Below are 19,755 nucleotides of genomic sequence, written 5' to 3'. Positions count from 1 at the left end.
GAGCGCGAGCACGTTCGTGCGCTAGCAGGTATGCCGCGTCGACTTCTGTGACTTTAGTGCGTTCTTCGTCTAGTTCTCTATGCAGACTTACCTTTCCCAGCCGCTGAGCAGCGGTTTAGCGAGCGGGTTGTAGGTGCGCAGCTCTTTGAGTGCGAGCACGTCCGTTCGCTTACACTGGGGCGAGCAGGTATGCGGCGTCAATTTATGCGGTTTCACGGCGTTCTTTGGCGTGTAGTACTAAAACAATATCACATGTTATAACTTGGACACAATACATACAGATTCCGCTTCATGCATCATTACATACAAACAAGAGTGAATAGGCATCTTCTAGGTAAACGCGTCCCATCTTAGGCCACATCATCACTTCCCATCAGGTGTGATTGTGGTCAAGCGTATACCTATAATGAATTTAAAAAAAAACATGCTAATGAATGAAGCAGACACCTGGACTTTGACGGTTGGCCTCGTACACAAATTAAAGTTGCTCAGCGCATTATGGAGCCAGCAAAATTCGTTTGCGCAGAAAAGTGCAACTCAACGCGGACTAAAACCACAGTACACGAATGAAATACAGACCTTATTGCTTGACGTTAAGATTTAAACACAAGAACAACATAGACTCGTGCTATCTCGCTCGCGTACAAAACATGGGGCATACGCAATAACAACGGACGGACGCGCGCTATTTATTCACATAAAGCAATAAGTAATGAGGCAACAGTTTATTAGGTGTGAGTTTGGCTTCATCGAAGCCATTATGGAAACGCCTTTACAATCTTGCATGCGGCCAGTGCCAGTGGTCTTCCTCCTCTTCACTGACCTGACCAGTGATAAGCAATTTAGCTGCTGATTAGTTAGATATTTTCACGTCATTAAAAAATAAGATGTCTGCGCAAGTACATCGGCGTAGCCTATAAAAGTGGTAGTACTGTGATAATAAGTTTTTGTCTAATGGCTTGGTGACCTTGGCGGCAGTCCCGTTACCAAATGATGAGAAGACTGGTAATGTGATTACGAGGTTAAGTTACTTTTTATTACATTAAATAACATAAGAAATTAATGGATTTTGTTTTATTAAACAACTATTACATTAAAAAAAAATTATATTCGCAGTAATTTCGGAAATCAGAATGCGAATGCGAATATTCGTTACGTCACTAAAATGGGATACTTTACTAAGTACTTGTAAAAGTTTATTCGAATAAAAAAGATTTTTTGTTAATTTTTTTTTATATACTAACCACAACTCTGCTAGTGACATTGTCCAGGTTAGCGTTGTTCGACTGCGGCGGCGGCGGTGGTGGTAGCGCTGTCGATTTTTTGGCCACAGCGCGCTGTCGGCGTATTTCCTGCGAAAAATGACTAATGAACGAGAAGAAAAACCGGTTAAGCGCGAGCCGGACTCGTACACGAACGGTTCCGTGCCATCGTACAAAAAAAAGCATTTTTTTAATATGTAACCACAAATTCACGGTTTCCGGATTTTTAAGGTTCCGTACCTCAAAAGGAAAAACGGAACCCTTATAGGATCACTTTGTTGTCTGTCTGTCTGTCTGTCAAGAAACCTACAGGGCATTTCCCGTTGACCTAGAATCATGAAATTTGGCAGGCAGGTAGATCTTATAGCTGACATTCGGGGAAAAATCTGAAAACCGTGAATTTGTGGTTACATCACACAAAAAAAGTTAAATTGTGGTCATGAACTAATAATTAGCATTTTCAATTTTCTAAGTAAGATAACTATATCAAGTGGGGTATCATATGAAAGGTCTTCACCTGTGCATTCTAAAACAGATTTTTATTTATTTTTATGTATCATAGTTTTTGAATTATCCTGCAAAATATCGAAAAAATACAACTGTAGTACGGAACCCTCATTGTGCGAGCCTGACTTGCACTTGGCCGGTTTTTTTTCCATTTGCTTGTACTTTAAGACATTGCTACCTGCTTTTAATGATTCTAGGTCAACAGGAAGAACGCAAGGAAGTAGGTAAGTAGGTTTTGTTTACTTTGAAGGGTCAATACACGACTGGGTTAGGGTTCCTTTTTCCCCTTTGAATAAGAAGTGATTGTTTACAAAATGACATACTTCGTTCTGTTGGTGCAATTGTTGTTGCCGCTGTAGTGCAGTCTGCGGATGCTTGTTGGCTTGCTCGTCTGATCGCGTGTACTCCACGTACGGCATGTTTGTCTGCAAAATATATCTAACATTATAATAAACTTTCTATGAAGTAAATGGAGACAGAATTATTTCTTCCATAATATACAATGTATGGGATTTATGAGAAATTAGTGGAAACGGGAATTCATGAGTGGAAAGGTCCGCCCCGCACACCCGCGCAGCCCCCGCGCTAACCCGGTGCGGGATAGCGTGGGTGACATGCGTATGCATTACCATCATCAACCGATAGATGTCCACAGCTGGACATAGATAGGGTCTCTTGTTTGGATGTCGTCTCTCTTCTGGAAAGTTTCGTCTTTATAAATTTAGATCCCATTTTGCCCTGCAAAGGGATTCTGCAAAAGAATTTTCGCCTTTTAAATTAGACCCCATTTTACCCCCAGTAGAAGATTCAGGAAAATAATGTTCATGTTTTATCCCCAGTACGTGATTCTGGAAAAGGATTCTAGTATTTTAAATTAGGCTCCGTTTTACCCCAGGTAGGAAATTCTGAAAAATGATTTTAGTCTTTTAAATTAGGCCCCATTTTACCCCTGGTAGGAAATTCTGAAAAATGATTTGTCTTTTAATTTTGACCCGATTTTACCCCTGGTACAAGATTCTGGAAAAGGATTCTCGTTTTTTCAATTAGACCCCATTTTGCCCCTGGTAGGAGATTCTGGAAAAGGAATTTCGTTTAACCCCTGATAGGAGATTCTGGAAAATGATTTCAGTCTTTTAAATTAGACCCCATATTACCCCATTTTTATTTTTGGCTCCTTTGATCTAAGTAAGAGACTTAGATTAAATGGGGCCAAAATATTTAAAGATCCTTTACTCAAGCTTTAGTACAAATCTAGAGCTATATTATATGAATATATATGTTCTTACCCTCGCTGATGGCTGTGCGCGGGGCAAAGCCCTGGGGCGGTGTCTCTCCGCAGCCTGAAGCTCTAAGTATAGCGGCGCGAGACGTGTAGAGCCGCGGTAGATCCACTCTCTTCTGTCGCAGCGGAGGAACTGCACCTCCACCAGCGACGAGTCCACGCTCACCACGCGGGACGACCACCACTTGCCTATCCGTACCGAAATAATCGATCAAACACGAGTCAATAATCGATTAGTATTACTATCAAATCGATTTTAAATGTTTCAGTTCTAATTACGACTCACAATAGAACAAATGACGTCAGGTTACGAAAAATCAAGGATTTTACTAAAAAGGATACGTAGACGATTACGAACTAAGTAGTTGTTGAACTTCGCCATCGACTTGCATTGCTTTTGGTGATTCATGTGAGAGATTGATCGTAGCTAGAATGTATACGTCTTGAGTTGGAATATGATTGTGATTGCGATTTCTCTGCAGCTCTACGTAGAGCGGTGCAAGCCGCGTAATGCCGCGATAGATCCACTCCCTTCTGGCTCATGATGTGTTGAGAGAAAGAAGGGTTTTTTAAATGTATTCCGAATGATGTTCGAAGTGGCAGCTGCAAAGAAGTTTGTTCTTAATTGTTAGCAGGCAGCCAACTGTCAGCGGCGAATACAAATGGTATGCCCTCTACACTAAGTTGGAGCATGCTTGCCTAGGAGATGCGTATTCACTCAATTTTTTTTTTTTGCTTTGAACTTACCTCTCCACTCAGTCTTCAAGTTTTGCCCCGCGTGCAGCCTCACCATGGGCCGCTCGGGATAAGCGAGCAAGTAGCCGCGCACGAAGTCGCGCGAGTATGGGTGCACTTCCTCCCACACTAGCGACGAGAACTCGCACACCAGACGCGTTTGGGAGTGCGGCGCGTATTGTGCGTAGCCGTCGTCGAAGAATATTAGGTACCTAACAATAGTTATTTGTTATGCAAGGCTGCAAACTTGTTATTTTGTCGCGAGAGTTTGTATTGAATTCCGACCCAGCGAAGGATTCTAAGGTTCAAAGTTAGAATCCTGAGCGTAGCGAGGAATTCAAAGGCTCGAGCACAAATAAATTTGCAGCCGTGCGAAACACACAACTTTTCATCTCACTACAGCGATAAAAACGCTAGATGATTTTAATACAAGAGGCGCCACTACCGTGAAGGTTTCAATAAGAAGTTTCTATATTGATAGGCCACAAGTCAGGCAATGAAGGAGGTTCTGATTCAATAAGGTTCTATAAATGAATAATGTTTTTTTCAGGTGCGTTAATTCAACGCAAAAAAAAAATTCATAATTCAATGAACTTCATTATATTGTTTACTCAATAAAGCTGAAACAGATTATGTTTAATTTAATTACCTAAATAAAAATAGAAATGAATTATTTAATTTAATCTAAATATAAAAAAGGAAAAGGTGACTGACTGACTGATCTATCAACGCACAGCTCAAACTACTGGACGGATCGGGCTGAAATTTGGCATGCAGATAGCTATTATGACGTAGGCATCCGCTAAGAAAGGATTTTTGAAAATTGAACCCCTAAGGGGGGGAAACAGCACGCTCCAGGGAAGGCCTATGTCCAGCAGTGGACGCAAACAGGCTGATTGATTGATTGAATAATAGTAAAGACTGTAAGGATGAACCGCGTTTCTGAACGTTTCATTATGTGGTATTTTTAATAGAAAGAAAAAATTAAGTAGGTACGCAACCATAGACCACAGTTCGTCACGTTCGAATTTCAACTCGTACTTTGCGCGCTAGCGAGCAAAATTACCACTTTCCACTCAGATTTCAAAGGGCAAACGGATTCTTTCCGAGCGAGTGAGATGAAATATTTATTTTCTGTGCCGACAGGCAAACGCATTTATGACTTTACAGCCACGTAAACGCAATTTGTACTAAGCAAAGAGACTACGGTATGCCAAGAATGACAAAAGAGATCCGATCAAAGAGTATTTAATAACCCCAGCACGCCGTTTCATACGACATTGCGGCAGCGTTGTAATGTTCCAAATTCAAAAAAACGTCCCTGCAATGGATTTGATTTTCTTCGTCCGAAAATTCGATACTTCGCGTGTTAATTTTTTCGAAATAATGACAATATTTCCATGCATGTTTGAGAAAAGTTATTTTAATTTTAATCAAAATCCTCTTACCGATACTTATTGACAGGGTTTGGTATTTCGGCAACGATCCCAGAATAGTACGCCTGTCTACAACTGATGTCTTTGAATAATGCGATCACACGAGTACCTACAAACAAGACAACAAAACTTGTTAGGCGCCGTCCTATTGTCATCGCTCGTGCGATGATGCGATGCGATTTCATCGTGCGATGAAATACAACATGAACGCGTCGCATGATCGCGCGATTTTCAATAGGACATTCAGTAGAACAGTTTGTTTGAACGCACGGGACGCGCGATCATTTTCGTCGGACGCACGCATCATCGCACGAGCGATGACAATAGGACGGCGCCTTATAGTCGGTCCATCACGAACGTGCGAACTGGGTCATAAATCATTTTTATCAGACCTCTCGCTCACACTTACTGACTTTATGGAGCTGGAACTTGATGCTCTGATGTTGTGTGTCACAGAAAAAAAAGGACCTTTCCTTTTGAATCACAGTTTAAAAGATTTAAGCATATAGGGACAAACGGCGGGAAGCGACTTTGTTTTATACTATGCAGAGATAGGAGGGACCGGCGCGGCGGGGTGATTACGTATCTCACGACAGGCGTAAATCTCGCGATCATTGCTGTCAAACGTACGGCTAGAGAGAGAGAGAGAGAGCAATAGCCACAAAGCAAAATAAGAAGAAGAAGAGGGACAGCAAATGAACTGTCGGATTGCTACTGCTGTCGCGTTGCTGTCGCAACTGCAACGTTTTACGTCACCCCGCCGGTCACCTTGACGAACTCCTCTTTTTATTGGGAGTTCCCAAAATTCCTCCTAAATTTTCTAGTATTTTTTTTTGCTCTACTATTATCGTATATTTTTCCTCAGGATGTTCGTGTATATTATATTGTTGATACCCTGTCTTTCCAAACTAGCCCATATTTTTGAGATGTTCCAAGGAATCAAACGTTTTGCTATAATCGATAAAAGTCACGTAGAGCGGCTTATTGTATTCCTTAGATTTCTCAATAACTTGCTTAACCGCATGGATTTTATTTTATTTTTAATAATGTAGAGATAGGGGTGCGATATAGGGGGCGGTTTTTAAAAGTGTGTTTCCGACATATACTCACCGATAGTCATCCTGACTTCGGACGGTTCGAAGTATGACAAACACCGGGCCGGCAACGTTTTGAAGGGATTCTTAGTCACTTTGTGCTCGAACCTCACGCGAACCATCGTGAAAGCCATGTTCTGAAATGGAAAATTTATGATGAAAGAATTTCAAAAACTTTTTTTTTAGAAATCTAAATCATCTTTAGCATAGATTTTTAAGTCATTTTCAATTCAAACAAGATTTTTATATTGTATCATCTTAGGAAGTGAATTTCCATAATACTGTTTGAGTCAGTCTTCCAAAACAATTTCTTGAAGGATTTTTAAAATTTACTTTTTGGAGGATTTCTCACTGAAGTTTTTTAAAGATCAGAACCCCTTTTAGTTTGTAGATCAAAACATTATTTTAGGCGATTGCTTGGAAACGAAAAAATTCTGATACAGGTGATATTTTGAGGAAGGCAGACAAATACTTACATGCGTCTTAGGCTGTATCTCCACAACCTTAGCTCTTAGCCAGGTACCGAACGCGTTTTTCATGGCATACACCGTCATCCCCAATTTGATGGGTGGGTAGGACAGGTCCCCAGCCGGGGGCAAGTCGTCCGGCGCGGCCTCCACCGCTAGTGTCACTACCGATATGTCCATGTTCTGCAAATAATATTGTACTTGATAAATATCAATATCATTATGGTCATGCAATATTTTTGACTAAACTTAATTTGAAATTGTAAATCTTACGTTCTTGACTTAGGGTGGTTTCAGACTAGCGTATTTTTTTGCGCGTATACGGTCGTTTCGCGCTTATAGCGCTTATTACGCGCTTCAAAAAACCGGACTCGCGTATACGGGCATATTTCGGCGTGTTCGCTCGAACCGGTGGTGTTGCGGGGAGGTGTCTCTCGCGGCTCGCGCTTATACGAGCTTAGAAGCGCGTCAACGCTCGTACGAGTTGAGCGTGTGCCAAAAGGCGCGCTTATACATGCGCTACATGCGCTTCCAAAAACGAGCTCATACGCGCGTATAAAACGCTAGTCTGAAACCGCCCTTAGATACAATTTCGGGAGCAGTGTATAATCTCGGGGGGACGGTGCCTTATATGGATTACAGAAAGGACTACCATTTTAATTTGACACGATACGACTTAAACACAATCACGAGCCACGCGCACTCGTCAAATGCAAGAACTAAACTGTCAGTAATGGAAAAAAAACTACATACCACCTGTTCAACTTTTGGCTCTGTATCTTGTGGAGCAGTTTCGAAGACAACTTCTGGTATATTCTGCGCGGGGGCCGGAGCGGGGGGTGGAGCGGGAGTCGGTGTTGCGGATTTCTTCGCAGGAGGAGTGTCTGGAGTGCTTTCGAACGGCGAGAGGGAACGTTTGTTTTGGCGACGCTGGGGAAAATGCTGAGGTTAAAGTCTGCCAGATGACGTTTTTAAAAGTGCGCTCCATTGTCGCTGCAAGTCGAACGTGAGCGCACGCTGATTCAATCAATATTTACGGGGGTTTTACGGGTATTTACGGGTTTATTTACTGTTCCAATCAATATAATATTTATTTTAAATATATTTTATATTTAATATTATATTTATCAATCAATATTACGGCGCGACATACTCAAGAGTGAGATGAACGATGTTTTAAAAACGTAAATCAACCTTTTTTTTCATCAAAGGTTTTGAAAACTAATCAATATATTTAAACAAAACTAACAATCAAATAGTCAAATATTTGCTGAACTCTAGTGGGAACTACTTTAATGTGGTAACGATAAAAAAATTACCTCGTTCGACGGCGGCTCCAAGCAAGTGTACTGAAAGAAAAACATGTTTTATTGATTGAAGTCATGGGGAAATTATGTATTCGAAACATAATCAGAATTAATATATTCCCCTTTCCCCTCCAACTAAGCGTAAAGCTTGTGTTAGGAGTAGGTACGACAATAGTGCAACGTTTTGAATAGCGGACCTTTCGGAATTCAGTCCGCTCCTCAACCGTTGAGCTATTGAGGCTCAATAGCTCAACGGCTATATGGAGACATGTGGAGGTTTATGGGATAGAAAGAGGCGTTTATTAAATTTTAGGCCGCAGCGTTCTGCAAGCTAAAAAGCACTATATTGTGTCGAAACAAGAGTCGCTATTTCTTTGAGTCTTTTCGGAGTGGTCCTTCTGTACCACCTATATTAAAGCTGTACAGATGAGGGACTTTTGTCCGCCGAGGACGAAAATCTCCACGTACGTTTGTGCGGTCCGGTCTGTCGTTATCCTCGACTTTCGGCGGACTTTTTGTACTTTAATAGTGCCTCGCCTGCGTAGGCCTTTAACAATAGAATTAGTCAACAAAGGGCTTCTTTAGGGGACCATTCAGACACCTGTGCCATATTCAACTTTATTGCATTGCAAAAAGTATATAACAAACTAGCTTATGCCCGCGACTTCGTCCGCATGGTTTACTCAAATTTTAGACCCCTATTTTACCCCCCTTAGGTGTTGAATTTACAAAAATCTTTTGTTAGCGGATGTCTACGTCATAATAGCTATCTGCATGCCAAATTTCAGCCCGATCAGTCCAGTAGTTTGAGCTGTGCGTTGATAGATCAGTCAGTCAGTCAGTCACCTTTTCCTTTTATATAATTAGATATTGCTGAATGGTCCCTTAAAGAAGCCCCTAGCTTGATAATGAAATTGTGTAAGTTCGTGCTTTAAGTCTTACGGAGCAATTGGGCTTGTCGAATATGACGATGGACGGCAGCTCCTGTATGTCTGGGTCGAAGGTCGCGTACAGGGAATTGCGTAGTTTGTCCGTGGCTACTTGACACTCGTCGAACATTGCGTGGACTTGTTGACATTCCTCTGTAAGCGTACATAATGCTATACAGTTATACACATTTCGTTGTAGTATAGTATTTACTATACTTCAGTTCAGGTTCGCGAGCGGCTGGAGTGGGTCGTTCTTCAGCCGTTCCGATATCAGAAGTAGGATTCGCAAATCATGCCCACATTTTCGAAAATCATGTCCAGATTAGCATTGTTTTAAAAAGAAAAAGTTATAAGAAAAGATTTTATTATTATTACATACACACACGCACACACACACACACACACACACACACACACACACACACAAGCACACAATCACACACGCATACACACACACACACACACAAGCATACACACACTGTTGTAATTTTATTAATGTATATTACATTATACACTTATTCTAAATCTATTCTGTTAAAATAGTTTTAATTATAATTTTAAGTAATCTCTTTTGGCCTTCTGTTATACCTAGATTTAAATTTAAATAATAATTATGTATTTACGCTGTTGATTACTTTCAAATAAACAAAATAAAATAAAAATAAAAATTAGTTTGTCTAGACGTTGCGAGAAAAGTTTTTCGATTCTAACATCCACGTTTAGGCTTTGTTGTAAGAGTTGCAGGAAAAAAAATCGATTCTTGTGCCTCAGCAAGCTTCCCAAGGTCGCATACGAGAAGATATTTCATAGCGGGATATGAGACAGATCAGTAATTTTCTCTTAGGACGAACCCAATGACTGTTGCGCAAGGGGTCACTGATATGTTCATAAGAGTTCTCGGAGCCTCCAAATATGCGCTGAGGGTGGCCAGCGAAATGGGTTTTAGTAGGTAGAAATCCTACATAACCCGATATCTTTCATACAACGTCGGGTATCTTAATATTTCCCCCGTTAACAAAAAAAGGTACACTTGATGACCTTAGACCCGACTAAAAGATAAATAAATAACAGAAACTTTCTCGGAGAAACGCGTAAGCGACGCGATTTGCCTGGCGCTTTAGACCTTCTGCAGTTAGTTTTCACTCATATCATAATTTCACTATCAGTTCGCGGTAACAACTAAAATCTATCAATCTATCGAAATAAATCATACAAAACTCACTTTCTAAGTTTTCAATTTCTTTCTGAAGTTCTATTTGAGTTTCGTCGAGACGATCGTCCATATTGTATTTTGCCCACGTCGTGTTAAACATGTCTGCCAGTTGCTCTTCTAGCATTCTAAAAAGAAGAAAACGACAACTTACTACTCTTTCAGATACATTTCCGCCGCCGAGTTTCTTGCTGCTTCTTCTCGGTAGGAAAGACATTCCGAACCAGTGGTAGATGCATATTATGACGATTCAAAAGTACTTGTAAAAGTTTAACTGAATAAAAAAAAATTATTTATTTACGCGAAAGGTCACCAAATTTTTTAATTCCAAGCATTATTCCGTCCATTCTGCCGATATCTCGATTGATGTCATTGGATAAGCATCGATCGGTTGATGTGGTAGCTATTCATAGACGGACCGGTCAATAAAACAATCGATCACTGAAGAGTCATTCTATCATCGATTGATGACAAATTGAGGAATCGAAAAGTTTTGAGAAAGAACCATCGACCGGACGAGAAAGCAGAATTCTGTACGATGACACTTACAAACCGATTATTATTAAATGACAACTTACTTTTTCAGACACGCTAATTTATACGAAAGGACCCAAGCATTTATCTACGCCCATTTAACTGATCGATATTCCGATACATGTCATAAATCGACCGATGTGGATCGGTTGATGAGCTAGCTACTGATCGACGGGTAGCGGTCGATAAAGCATTCAATCCAACATCAATCGATGGTGGATTACCGGTCGATTGGAAGTAGATCAACCATCGATACGTCATCGATCACCCTAGAGCCACATTCTATATTAATCGATTATGGATTCGACCGATCGATACATGTTATGAATCGATCCGACGTGATCAGAGTAGAAGCAAAAAGTACTTCATGCATTTTATGAGTTCCTTGGTAATTCTAGAACCTTTCAAGTTCCATCGTTTAAACACTTACTTGGCTCCGTTTTTGCCCACAACCTGCAACTGGTCCAAGGTAGGCTCCGGCTCATCATCCGAGTCGGAGTCAGATATCTCCACCAGCTCCTCAGAATTCCTAGCTGTGTGCAGTAGGAATAGAGGCCTAAAATTCTTCATTCCTTCTATGAGTTCCTGGTAACAAAATTAAACGATTTGTCAATTTATGAAGAAAACTCCCAGACGACCTCCCTGGCGCAGTGACTGGACGGATTGGGCTGAAATTTCGCATGCAGATAGCTGTTATGACGTAGAAATCCGCTAAGAAAATTTTTTTGGAAACCTAAATGGGCATAAGCTAGTGTAATTATAAACATTTATCATACCTGGTTCCGTTTCTCCACGACATTAGCGCACTTCTCGCATACGTACGTGCGCTTCGTTTTGTCCGCTTCGAAGTACATCGCAGTACTAGTGTCCGCTACATAGTACCCCGCACTCGGGTCGGTGTTGTCACAGAATCTGTTGATGCACTTCATCAATCTACGTGGCTTGGCCGGCGTCATCTTCAAATCTTGCTGGATCGGCGGCTTTTCAGCTGCCACTGATTTGAGGGTAGTTTTAAATATTGTGTTCTTTCGTCTTCTCCAAAGCCGATCAGCCCCCCCAATTGTGTAAAATAAAACGTATTCATCGTTATCAAATTCTGCCTCTTGATTGGCTGTGAAAAAAATGTAAACAGCGAGTCGACCAATCAAAGGGCAGAATTTGCTGTCGATTACGACAACGATGAATACAATTAATTTCTTACGCAATCGGGACGCAGACTTTTATCAACGTTTGGGATAGGACGGAGATATAAATGGTAAAGTTAAGCGAATTAACAAACACGGCCATTGAATGCACCACATTGGCTGGGCAGTATTAATATGTATTAACAACGCTCTTGTAAGATGTAATGATTTTAAAAATTAATAGTGGTATGTACCCGTTTTCTACAATACAGTATCTTTGTAAAGATTAGGTATCCACTAAGAAATGATTTAATTCCAATAATTCTAAATTCCACCCCTAAGTGGGTTAAATGGGGGTTTGAAATTTATGTAGTCCACGTGGACGAAGTCGCGAGCATAAGCTAGTGTACTCATAAGTCTTAATGAGCGTTAAAGGCTGACAATTTTTTCAAGAAATTTCATAACATTATTTAGTCATTCAGAAACGTAAAACTAACCTGCATTGTCAGTACCTTGCTTCATAGACGAATCTTCTTCATCGGAATCGAGATTGAAAACTTCGAGCCCCATAGGCGATCGTACCTGGAAAAATTCCATATTATTTAAAGATTTTAACGTAGTACATATTTAAATGGACTAGTTAATGAGCTTTTATACAATAGTTAATTTTAAGGGCTCCCAATTTCTTGATCAAGCTGCTTGACGGTCGCATCAAGCGGCTTGATCACGCAAACGGCACTTTTCTCATATCTCGAGCACTGTCCGAACGTCGCGTCAAGCAAAAACATAAAATCGCATCAATCACCATCAAGCACGTAAATGCTTGTCTCAAGAATCAAGCAAACATTGTAAACGGTCAAAATGCTTGGCTCAAGCAAAAATATACGTGCTTGACCGTTTTGGAAGCCGATTAAGCGCCTCAAGTAATCTAAAAATATAAATGAGTCACATTTATATGTTTAGATTACTTGAGAAGCTTAATCAACGCATATTTCAAACTACTGACGGATCGGGCTAAAATTTGTCATTCAAATAGTATTATGACGTAGACAAAAAAGATTTTTGAAAATTTGAAAATTCAACCCCAAAGCGGGTAAAATAGGAGTTTAAAATTTGTGTGGTCCACGCGGACAAAGTCGCGGGGTTAAGCTAGTTCAATATAAATATACCCTCACAGTCTCAGTGTGAATAGATACCTTAGTTTCCGGAGACTGAGACTTAGGGATGACTGTTTTGCTCGGCGATTTAGATTTTCCTGCAACTTCCGGTTCTTTAAGTTTTACCTGCATTCATTAATTTTGTTTCGTTAGTAGTTGTTAGTATTTACTGTGACATTTTACGGAAAAAGTTATAATAAAACACAAAAAAAACACGCATTTCAATTCAAAGGGCTTTGATTTACAAATGAGCTTATATTTCCGGGACAAAAGAAAGCCTTTTCATCTCACTAGCTCAAAAGAGGAACTATTCTATCATATGAAATATTTTATACACCCATTTAGTAAACTCTATTTTGTTATTTAAACTACCTATTTTAGAATCACCCGCTACGTTCGTGTTTTAATATAGAATCCTTCGCTCGCTCGAGATTCAAACTAGGCACTCGTAACAAAAACGAATTTTGCTATCTTGTTGAACAAATAACTAATGTTCTTCCCTGAAATGTAAGCTATCTCTAAACCTGTCAAAATAGGTAAAACGGATGGGACGTGAAAAGCTAGTTAGTATAGAAAATCTATACGCTATCCGCGGAAAGTAGACTTTACAGAAGTACTTAAGTAACAGAGAGAGCGTTATACTAACTTGTTTCCGTGGATGGTATGATAATATTAGCATGGATAGTCTCTGTTTGCCCCGGAATTGGGTATTTTCCTATTTTTGAATTAGATAAATATTATTACTTTATTATAAACTAGGATAAAAATAATGACGTACACTGAAAAAAATATGAAAATCCAACAAAGGTTTACAAAGTTACAGGCATTTTAATTTTGGAGTGGGAGGGTCTTCTAACCCTTTCTCGCAAAACGAAGTATGAAACCGCACGAAGCTACTATGGCATTAGCAAGGTGTGACGTCAAAATTCTATATCACTATCTCTGTCTAATCAGAAATATTTAAATGCTTATAACTTTTTGTTATTTGATCGATTTAATTAGTTTTTAGGGTTCCGTGCCTCAAAAGGAAAAACGAAACCCTTATAGGATCACTTTGTTGTCTGTCTGTCTGTCTGTCAAGAAACCGACAGGGTACTTCCCGTTGACCTAGAATCATGAAATTTGGCAGGTAGGTAGGTCTTATAGCTGGCATTAGGGGAAAAATCTGAAAACCGTGAATTTGTGGTTACATCACGCAAAAAAATTAAATTGTGGTCATAAACTAAAAATTAGTAATTTCAATTTTCAAAGTAAGATAACTATATCAAGTGGGATATCATATGAAAGGGCTTTACTTTGTATATTCTAAAACAGATTTTTATTTTTATTTTTAGGCATACCTAATATTTTTGATTTATCGTTCAAAATGTCGATAAAATACGTCTAGGTACGGAACCCTCAGTGCGCGAGTTTGACTCGCACTTAGCCGGTTTTTTCAGTTTACGTCATTATTTTTGTCCTAGTTTACAATAAAGTAATAAAAAAATCGGAGTCAAATACCCAATGTATTCTGTTTTGTTGTTAAGAAGTTACAGGCGAAGCTAATATAAAGCGTGTTAAGACAAACTTACCACGCCTTCCTCAAGCACTGGTTTCGGAGATCCGCCGCTACTTTTTTCGGCTTCCTTCACATCTTCTGTTGGTTCATTTTGTGGAACATCACTCGATATGTCCTCTGTAGGTATGTCTCGTGGATCTTCACTTTCGACGGTACTTGCCTTAGTTCGCGGTTGATTTTTATCTGTTGGATAGAACTAGACGTTAATTTAAAAAAAAATAAGAGCCTCTATAGCTCAACGGTTAAGGAGCGGACTGAATTCCGAAAAGTCGGTTGCCCGTTGCACTATTGCCATCGGTACCTACTCCTAGTAGAAGCTCGCTTGCTTGTGTGCTCCTCTTTTTAAAAAAAAAAATCTTTATGCTTAGTTGGACGGGAAAGGAGAATTTGCGTAATGATTAACATGGCTAATACTCTTTAAAAAATTGCGGAAGGCGTCGATGCAACAAGATAAACAGTGTAAAATCCGACAACTACTAACGCAGGTGGAGATGGACAACTGTCCAATAACATGGTGAAACTGTCCATAGCGCTAGTAGTATTCATCAACACTGAAATATACTAAACCAAAATTGTTTTTCTGTTGTTTGGTATATTATTTTAACATTGTACCTACTGCATAAATGGTATTAGGTATAATATTTTATAAACTCAGATTTTTTTTTCTTTCATTTGACATTCCACTCAATACTATAGCAAAAAAGTTTATACTACACCTCATAACGAAAGTCAAAGTGCGTCATTACTGTCAAACAAATATGCGGGCTGAAAAGATGTATGGGATTTCATTGTTAAGGCACTAGAGCGGGTTGAAAAGTTCTATGAAATTCCATTACTGACGTGGTTTTTTTATTTTTTATTTTTGATAAAATCGGATCAGTACATGAAAAAAAACCTATTTCGACAAACACGACATAAAAAGCATCTAATAAAGCTACTAACCGCCGGTAGATGGCGCTTATGTCGGTATGTCACCGGGCAGGACCGGTGACATATAAATATTTTAGTACAATATTAGATATAATATATTAAGGCCTTAGTTTTAGAAAACTTGAAACTGCCTTCTGCAATACAGGGTTTTCCTAGTGCAGAGGGTAGGAAACTCGTTTCTTGTGTCTAAATTCTAAATTCATTCAAAATAAATTATTCTTATTCTTATATAAAATAAAATAAAAATAGAAAATATAAATTTTTCCGCGCTATTTTCATTGTATTTTGCGAGTCGCTTACTTTTGTTTTACCTATCCAAATTTTCAATTTATAAAATTACAAGTAGCTTTAGGGAAAGCAAAGTGTCTGGTATTGAGCCGCCCAACGCAACCGGAATTAAAAATATGTGACCAAGCGGTTATTGTTATTGTTGTATGGAAAATCTCTTTACCAAGATATCTAGAAATAGATAGAAATAGATACAACAAAGCATATGAAGATTTGTTACAATGGAAACCCAACATCTTTTTCTGATTGATTTCCGGTAATAATTTTAATATTTTTGATTAAGTATTTTATTATTTTCCTCGTAGGTGTAGTATAAAGCACTATGTATCGCTTCGGGATAAAGTGCGATTCCTCTCGGGCCTCAAACTACACCCTCGTAGTAATCGGTCACTTTCTCCCGTCGTGGAACAATGTACTATTGAATGACTCCCACTTTTTTATAACATCTGTCATATCAATTTTGTTTGTGTAAGATGTAGCCACAGACCACCACCTAAAGACGCCGAATAGCCGGCACCTCCGATCACCAAGCTTAGGCAGTTGCTTAGCGAAGTCAGCCCACGCCCGTTCGGTACCCTCATTCCGCACATTGTCTTGATTACGTGACTTTTGAGTCCACCAATCACAACAAAGCAGTCTCCCCTGTCCTCCGCCAACATTTTACGATTTTGTTTTCATGCAAAACCTTATATATGCGTACTAGCTTATGCTCGCGACTTCGTCCACGTGGACTACACAAATTTCATTCCCCTATTTCACCCCCTTAGGGGTTGAATTTTCAACAATCCTTTCTTAGCGGATGCCTACGTCATAATAGCTATCTGCTTGCCAAATTTCAGCCTGATCCGTCCAGTAGTTTAAGCTGTGCGTTGATAGATCAGTCAGTCAGTCAGTCAGTCACCTTTTCCTTTTATATATTTAGACTCTTGAGGTTGAATTGTCTGTGGATATTGTAGCCTATGTTTCCCGGGCTATAATGACGATTTAATTGACACCTGTAGGGCGATTCAACCTGCATCAATCATTATCAATCATTATTACAATCTCAATTGTTCTGATTGGCTGAATTTGTGCGATTCTTGTTGCAACAATGCATTGTAGCCAATAGTGAGCGAGCGTCAACCAATCAGAGGTGATTGCGATCGTGACATTGTAGCTGTCATTCTCCCGCAATCGCGCAGCGGATATTATTCTGAGAGGAAAACTGAGAAGTGTTCCAGCTTTGAGTTAAGATGATGACTCTTACCTTCGTCCGAAGAGCTTTCTTCCAAGTCAACATAGCTCACAACACTTTCTTGCTTGGATATGGATAACTTTTTTTTCTTTGTCCACGCTGTGTAATCAGAGTCAGTTGATGTTCTTGGTGTCTCTACAAAAATTAAAATTTGAAGGTATGAATGATATACTGACATACTACTGTGTGATGTAACCACATGGTTTTCAGATTTTTGCCCTTATGTCTGCTATAAGACCTAACTTCCTGCCAAATTTCATACCCTGTAGGTTTCTTGACAGACCGACAGACAGATAGACAACAAAGTGATCCTATAAGGGTTCCGTTTTTCCTTCTGAGGTACGGAACCCTAAAAAGAGAGAGCTTGCACCCAGAACCCCAATTAGTTACTTACTTTCCAACAACAGAGCCTTTAAAACGCAACCAGCTTCCTTGTTCTCAGCATCTTCAGTGTCAGATAGCTTCATTGTGTCAACCTCCATTGCTTCTGTTTCCATTTTATTTGAAGGTCTCTGTAACAAAAGACCTCACATTATAAGGAAGAGTGGTACCATCGAACACCTCGTGGTACAAGGTCGAGTGGTGGGCACACGTCCACGTGGGCGTTCTCCAACTAGGTGGACGGACTTTATCCGCTCTGCAACAAACACGCCTCGGTGTGTGCACATAATGCCACCAATAGAAGCCGCTGGAGGGAGATCGCACGAGCAGCAGTGAAGAATTCATAGCCACAACCACTCTGTCAAGAGTGAACGATTGAGAAGAAGTAACAAAAGAAACTTTCAATTTCATTTCTCTATTGCGAATTTGATACATAGGCGAGGAGCGATGACGAGGGTGTCTATGCCGCCGCACATTTGGTTCTTCAGTCAACCTTTTACTTCGCGCGCGATATGAAAGCACAGTATCTATGCGCAGACAAATTAGAAATGTAATAAAATAAGTAATTTAATTTAACGATTACTGTAATAATTAATTTTATTATTATGTTATTGTATTATCTGAAAGAGCTAGGCCTTCTAAGTTCTACTGCAGAGTATTTACAAGAAGGCTTCAGCCATGTATTGTAAATGAAACAATCCATACTAATATTATAAATATGAAATGTGTCTGTCTGTCTGCTAGCTTTTCACGGGCTATCCGTGCAACAGATTTTGTCGAAATTTGGTACAGAGATATCTTGCATCCCGGGGAAGAAAGAATCCCGGATCAAAGAGTTCCCACGGGATTTAAAAAAACTTAAATCCACGCGGACGAAGTCGCAGGCATCTTCTAGTTATTAATAAAAAAATGAAAAAAAAATGAGACCCTTTGGATTTCAATCAACAAAGTAAAGTTCAGGATTCTTAATCCTGAAGAAGGACTTACGTTTTTATCAAGTGCTTCAACATTTACAGATTTTTCTGTACCTTTAGAGATTTCTTGTATTTTCACCTAAAACACAAAAGCAAATTGTATAATTTTATTTTATTGGTTAAAATGAAGCAGGCTTTACTTTGCACTAATGGTGTTAAGTTGGTCACATATCTATTGTTAAATAATTTCATTTTTGAGCAGTAATAACTACTGGCTAATTTTGTATGCAAAGTATTTGGCAAAATAATAGAATTACATCTAAATATATAAAACGAAAAGGTGACTGACTGACTGACTGATCTATCAACGCACAGCTCAAACTACTGGGCGGATCGAGCTGAAAGGCATGCAGATAGCTATTATAACGTAGGCTTTCGCTAAGAAAGGATTTTTGAAAATGCAACCCCTAAGGGGGTCAAATAGGGGTTTGAAATTTGTGTTGTCCACGCGGACGAACTCGTGAGCCTAAGCTGATCAAAAATAAGTCTTTTAATAGAATAGAATAGAATATATTTTATTCAAGTAAACTTTTACAAGTGCTTTTTGATCGTCAACTAGTTTAATTTACCAGTAGTTCGCAATGCCGTTCCTACCGAGAAGAACCAGCAAGAAACTCGGCGGTTGCTCTTTTCAAGAGATCAATTTACAATATTATTATTTACCTCATCACACACCATTTTCTCAGGTTCCTTTTCTTCGACACTAATACTTTCAGATATTTTGAATTGAAACGCTTGTTTTTCATCAGTTGGTGTCTCTCCGTCCTTTGGATCTGACTCTGAATGCTGAGCGCTGGAGTCCTCAGAATGTTCGGCTGTCATTTGATTGCTGCTTTCTGAAATGTAATTGTAAACTCAAACTCAAATTATTTATTCAGAATAGGTGAAATTTTACGCTTCCTGACTGTAATTTTTTTTATTTGTAACATGATATAGTGGTGATAATTAATAGGTACTTAAAACTAAAGCTATGAGGATTCCAAACGCGCCCACGTCTGAGAAGAGCCCACAACAAACTCAGTTGGGTATTCTTTTATTATTATCACATCATTATCAGTATTTTTTTATTATCACCACTTTACAAAATCACTTAGAACTATCACAAACCTGTTAAGCAACTCATTCCCAAGCTTTCTTATCATTCAAATAATCCTTTACATTGTAATAGGATTTTTCAATAAGTTTACGTTTTAAAAACTCGAACTCCATTAATCCTAGGATATGATTTTCCAGTAAAACCTAAGATTTAGCAAGTCTACTAGCATTCACTTAGTAAATCATAGGCTTTATTACTTCAGAAACATGCAAGTTTTAATAAATAAATAATTGGACCCGAACATTTGTGG

At 39.2% G+C, this 19,755-nt stretch overlaps 1 protein-coding gene across 5 annotated transcripts in view; it reads right to left on the bottom strand.

Annotated features, from left to right (window-relative positions):
- The window catches only part of LOC117985187 (uncharacterized), a 34,885-nt gene that overhangs the window by 10,549 nt on the left and 4,581 nt on the right, over positions 1 to 19,755 (bottom strand). The window contains exons 2-22 of one of the 5 annotated variants that reach the window (XM_069500978.1): positions 19,073 to 19,245; positions 18,423 to 18,488; positions 17,449 to 17,566; positions 17,067 to 17,189; positions 14,616 to 14,785; positions 13,084 to 13,170; positions 12,385 to 12,469; positions 11,540 to 11,757; positions 11,194 to 11,348; positions 10,242 to 10,357; positions 9,033 to 9,172; positions 8,103 to 8,132; positions 7,537 to 7,713; positions 6,793 to 6,966; positions 6,333 to 6,453; positions 5,235 to 5,331; positions 3,799 to 3,998; positions 3,056 to 3,240; positions 2,093 to 2,194; positions 1,245 to 1,352; positions 92 to 237 (exon numbers count right to left, since the gene is read on the bottom strand). In XM_069500978.1, coding sequence (XP_069357079.1) covers positions 92 to 237; positions 1,245 to 1,352; positions 2,093 to 2,194; positions 3,056 to 3,240; positions 3,799 to 3,998; positions 5,235 to 5,331; positions 6,333 to 6,453; positions 6,793 to 6,966; positions 7,537 to 7,713; positions 8,103 to 8,132; positions 9,033 to 9,172; positions 10,242 to 10,357; positions 11,194 to 11,348; positions 11,540 to 11,757; positions 12,385 to 12,469; positions 13,084 to 13,170; positions 14,616 to 14,785; positions 17,067 to 17,189; positions 17,449 to 17,566; positions 18,423 to 18,488; positions 19,073 to 19,245 — 2,791 coding nt within the window. The remainder of the gene's footprint in view (positions 1 to 91; positions 238 to 1,244; positions 1,353 to 2,092; positions 2,195 to 3,055; positions 3,241 to 3,798; positions 3,999 to 5,234; positions 5,332 to 6,332; positions 6,454 to 6,792; positions 6,967 to 7,536; positions 7,714 to 8,102; positions 8,133 to 9,032; positions 9,173 to 10,241; positions 10,358 to 11,193; positions 11,349 to 11,539; positions 11,758 to 12,384; positions 12,470 to 13,083; positions 13,171 to 14,615; positions 14,786 to 17,066; positions 17,190 to 17,448; positions 17,567 to 18,422; positions 18,489 to 19,072; positions 19,246 to 19,755) is intronic. The other 4 variants (XM_069500979.1, XM_069500980.1, XM_069500983.1 and 1 more) reach the window with 4 other exon arrangements.

The sequence above is a fragment of the Maniola hyperantus genome, chromosome 9 (genome assembly GCF_902806685.2).
Source record: "Maniola hyperantus chromosome 9, iAphHyp1.2, whole genome shotgun sequence".
Classification (NCBI taxonomy): domain Eukaryota; kingdom Metazoa; phylum Arthropoda; class Insecta; order Lepidoptera; family Nymphalidae; genus Maniola; species Maniola hyperantus.
Note: the sequence above shows the minus strand (reverse complement) of the source record. Positions and strands in the feature narration are given on the sequence as shown.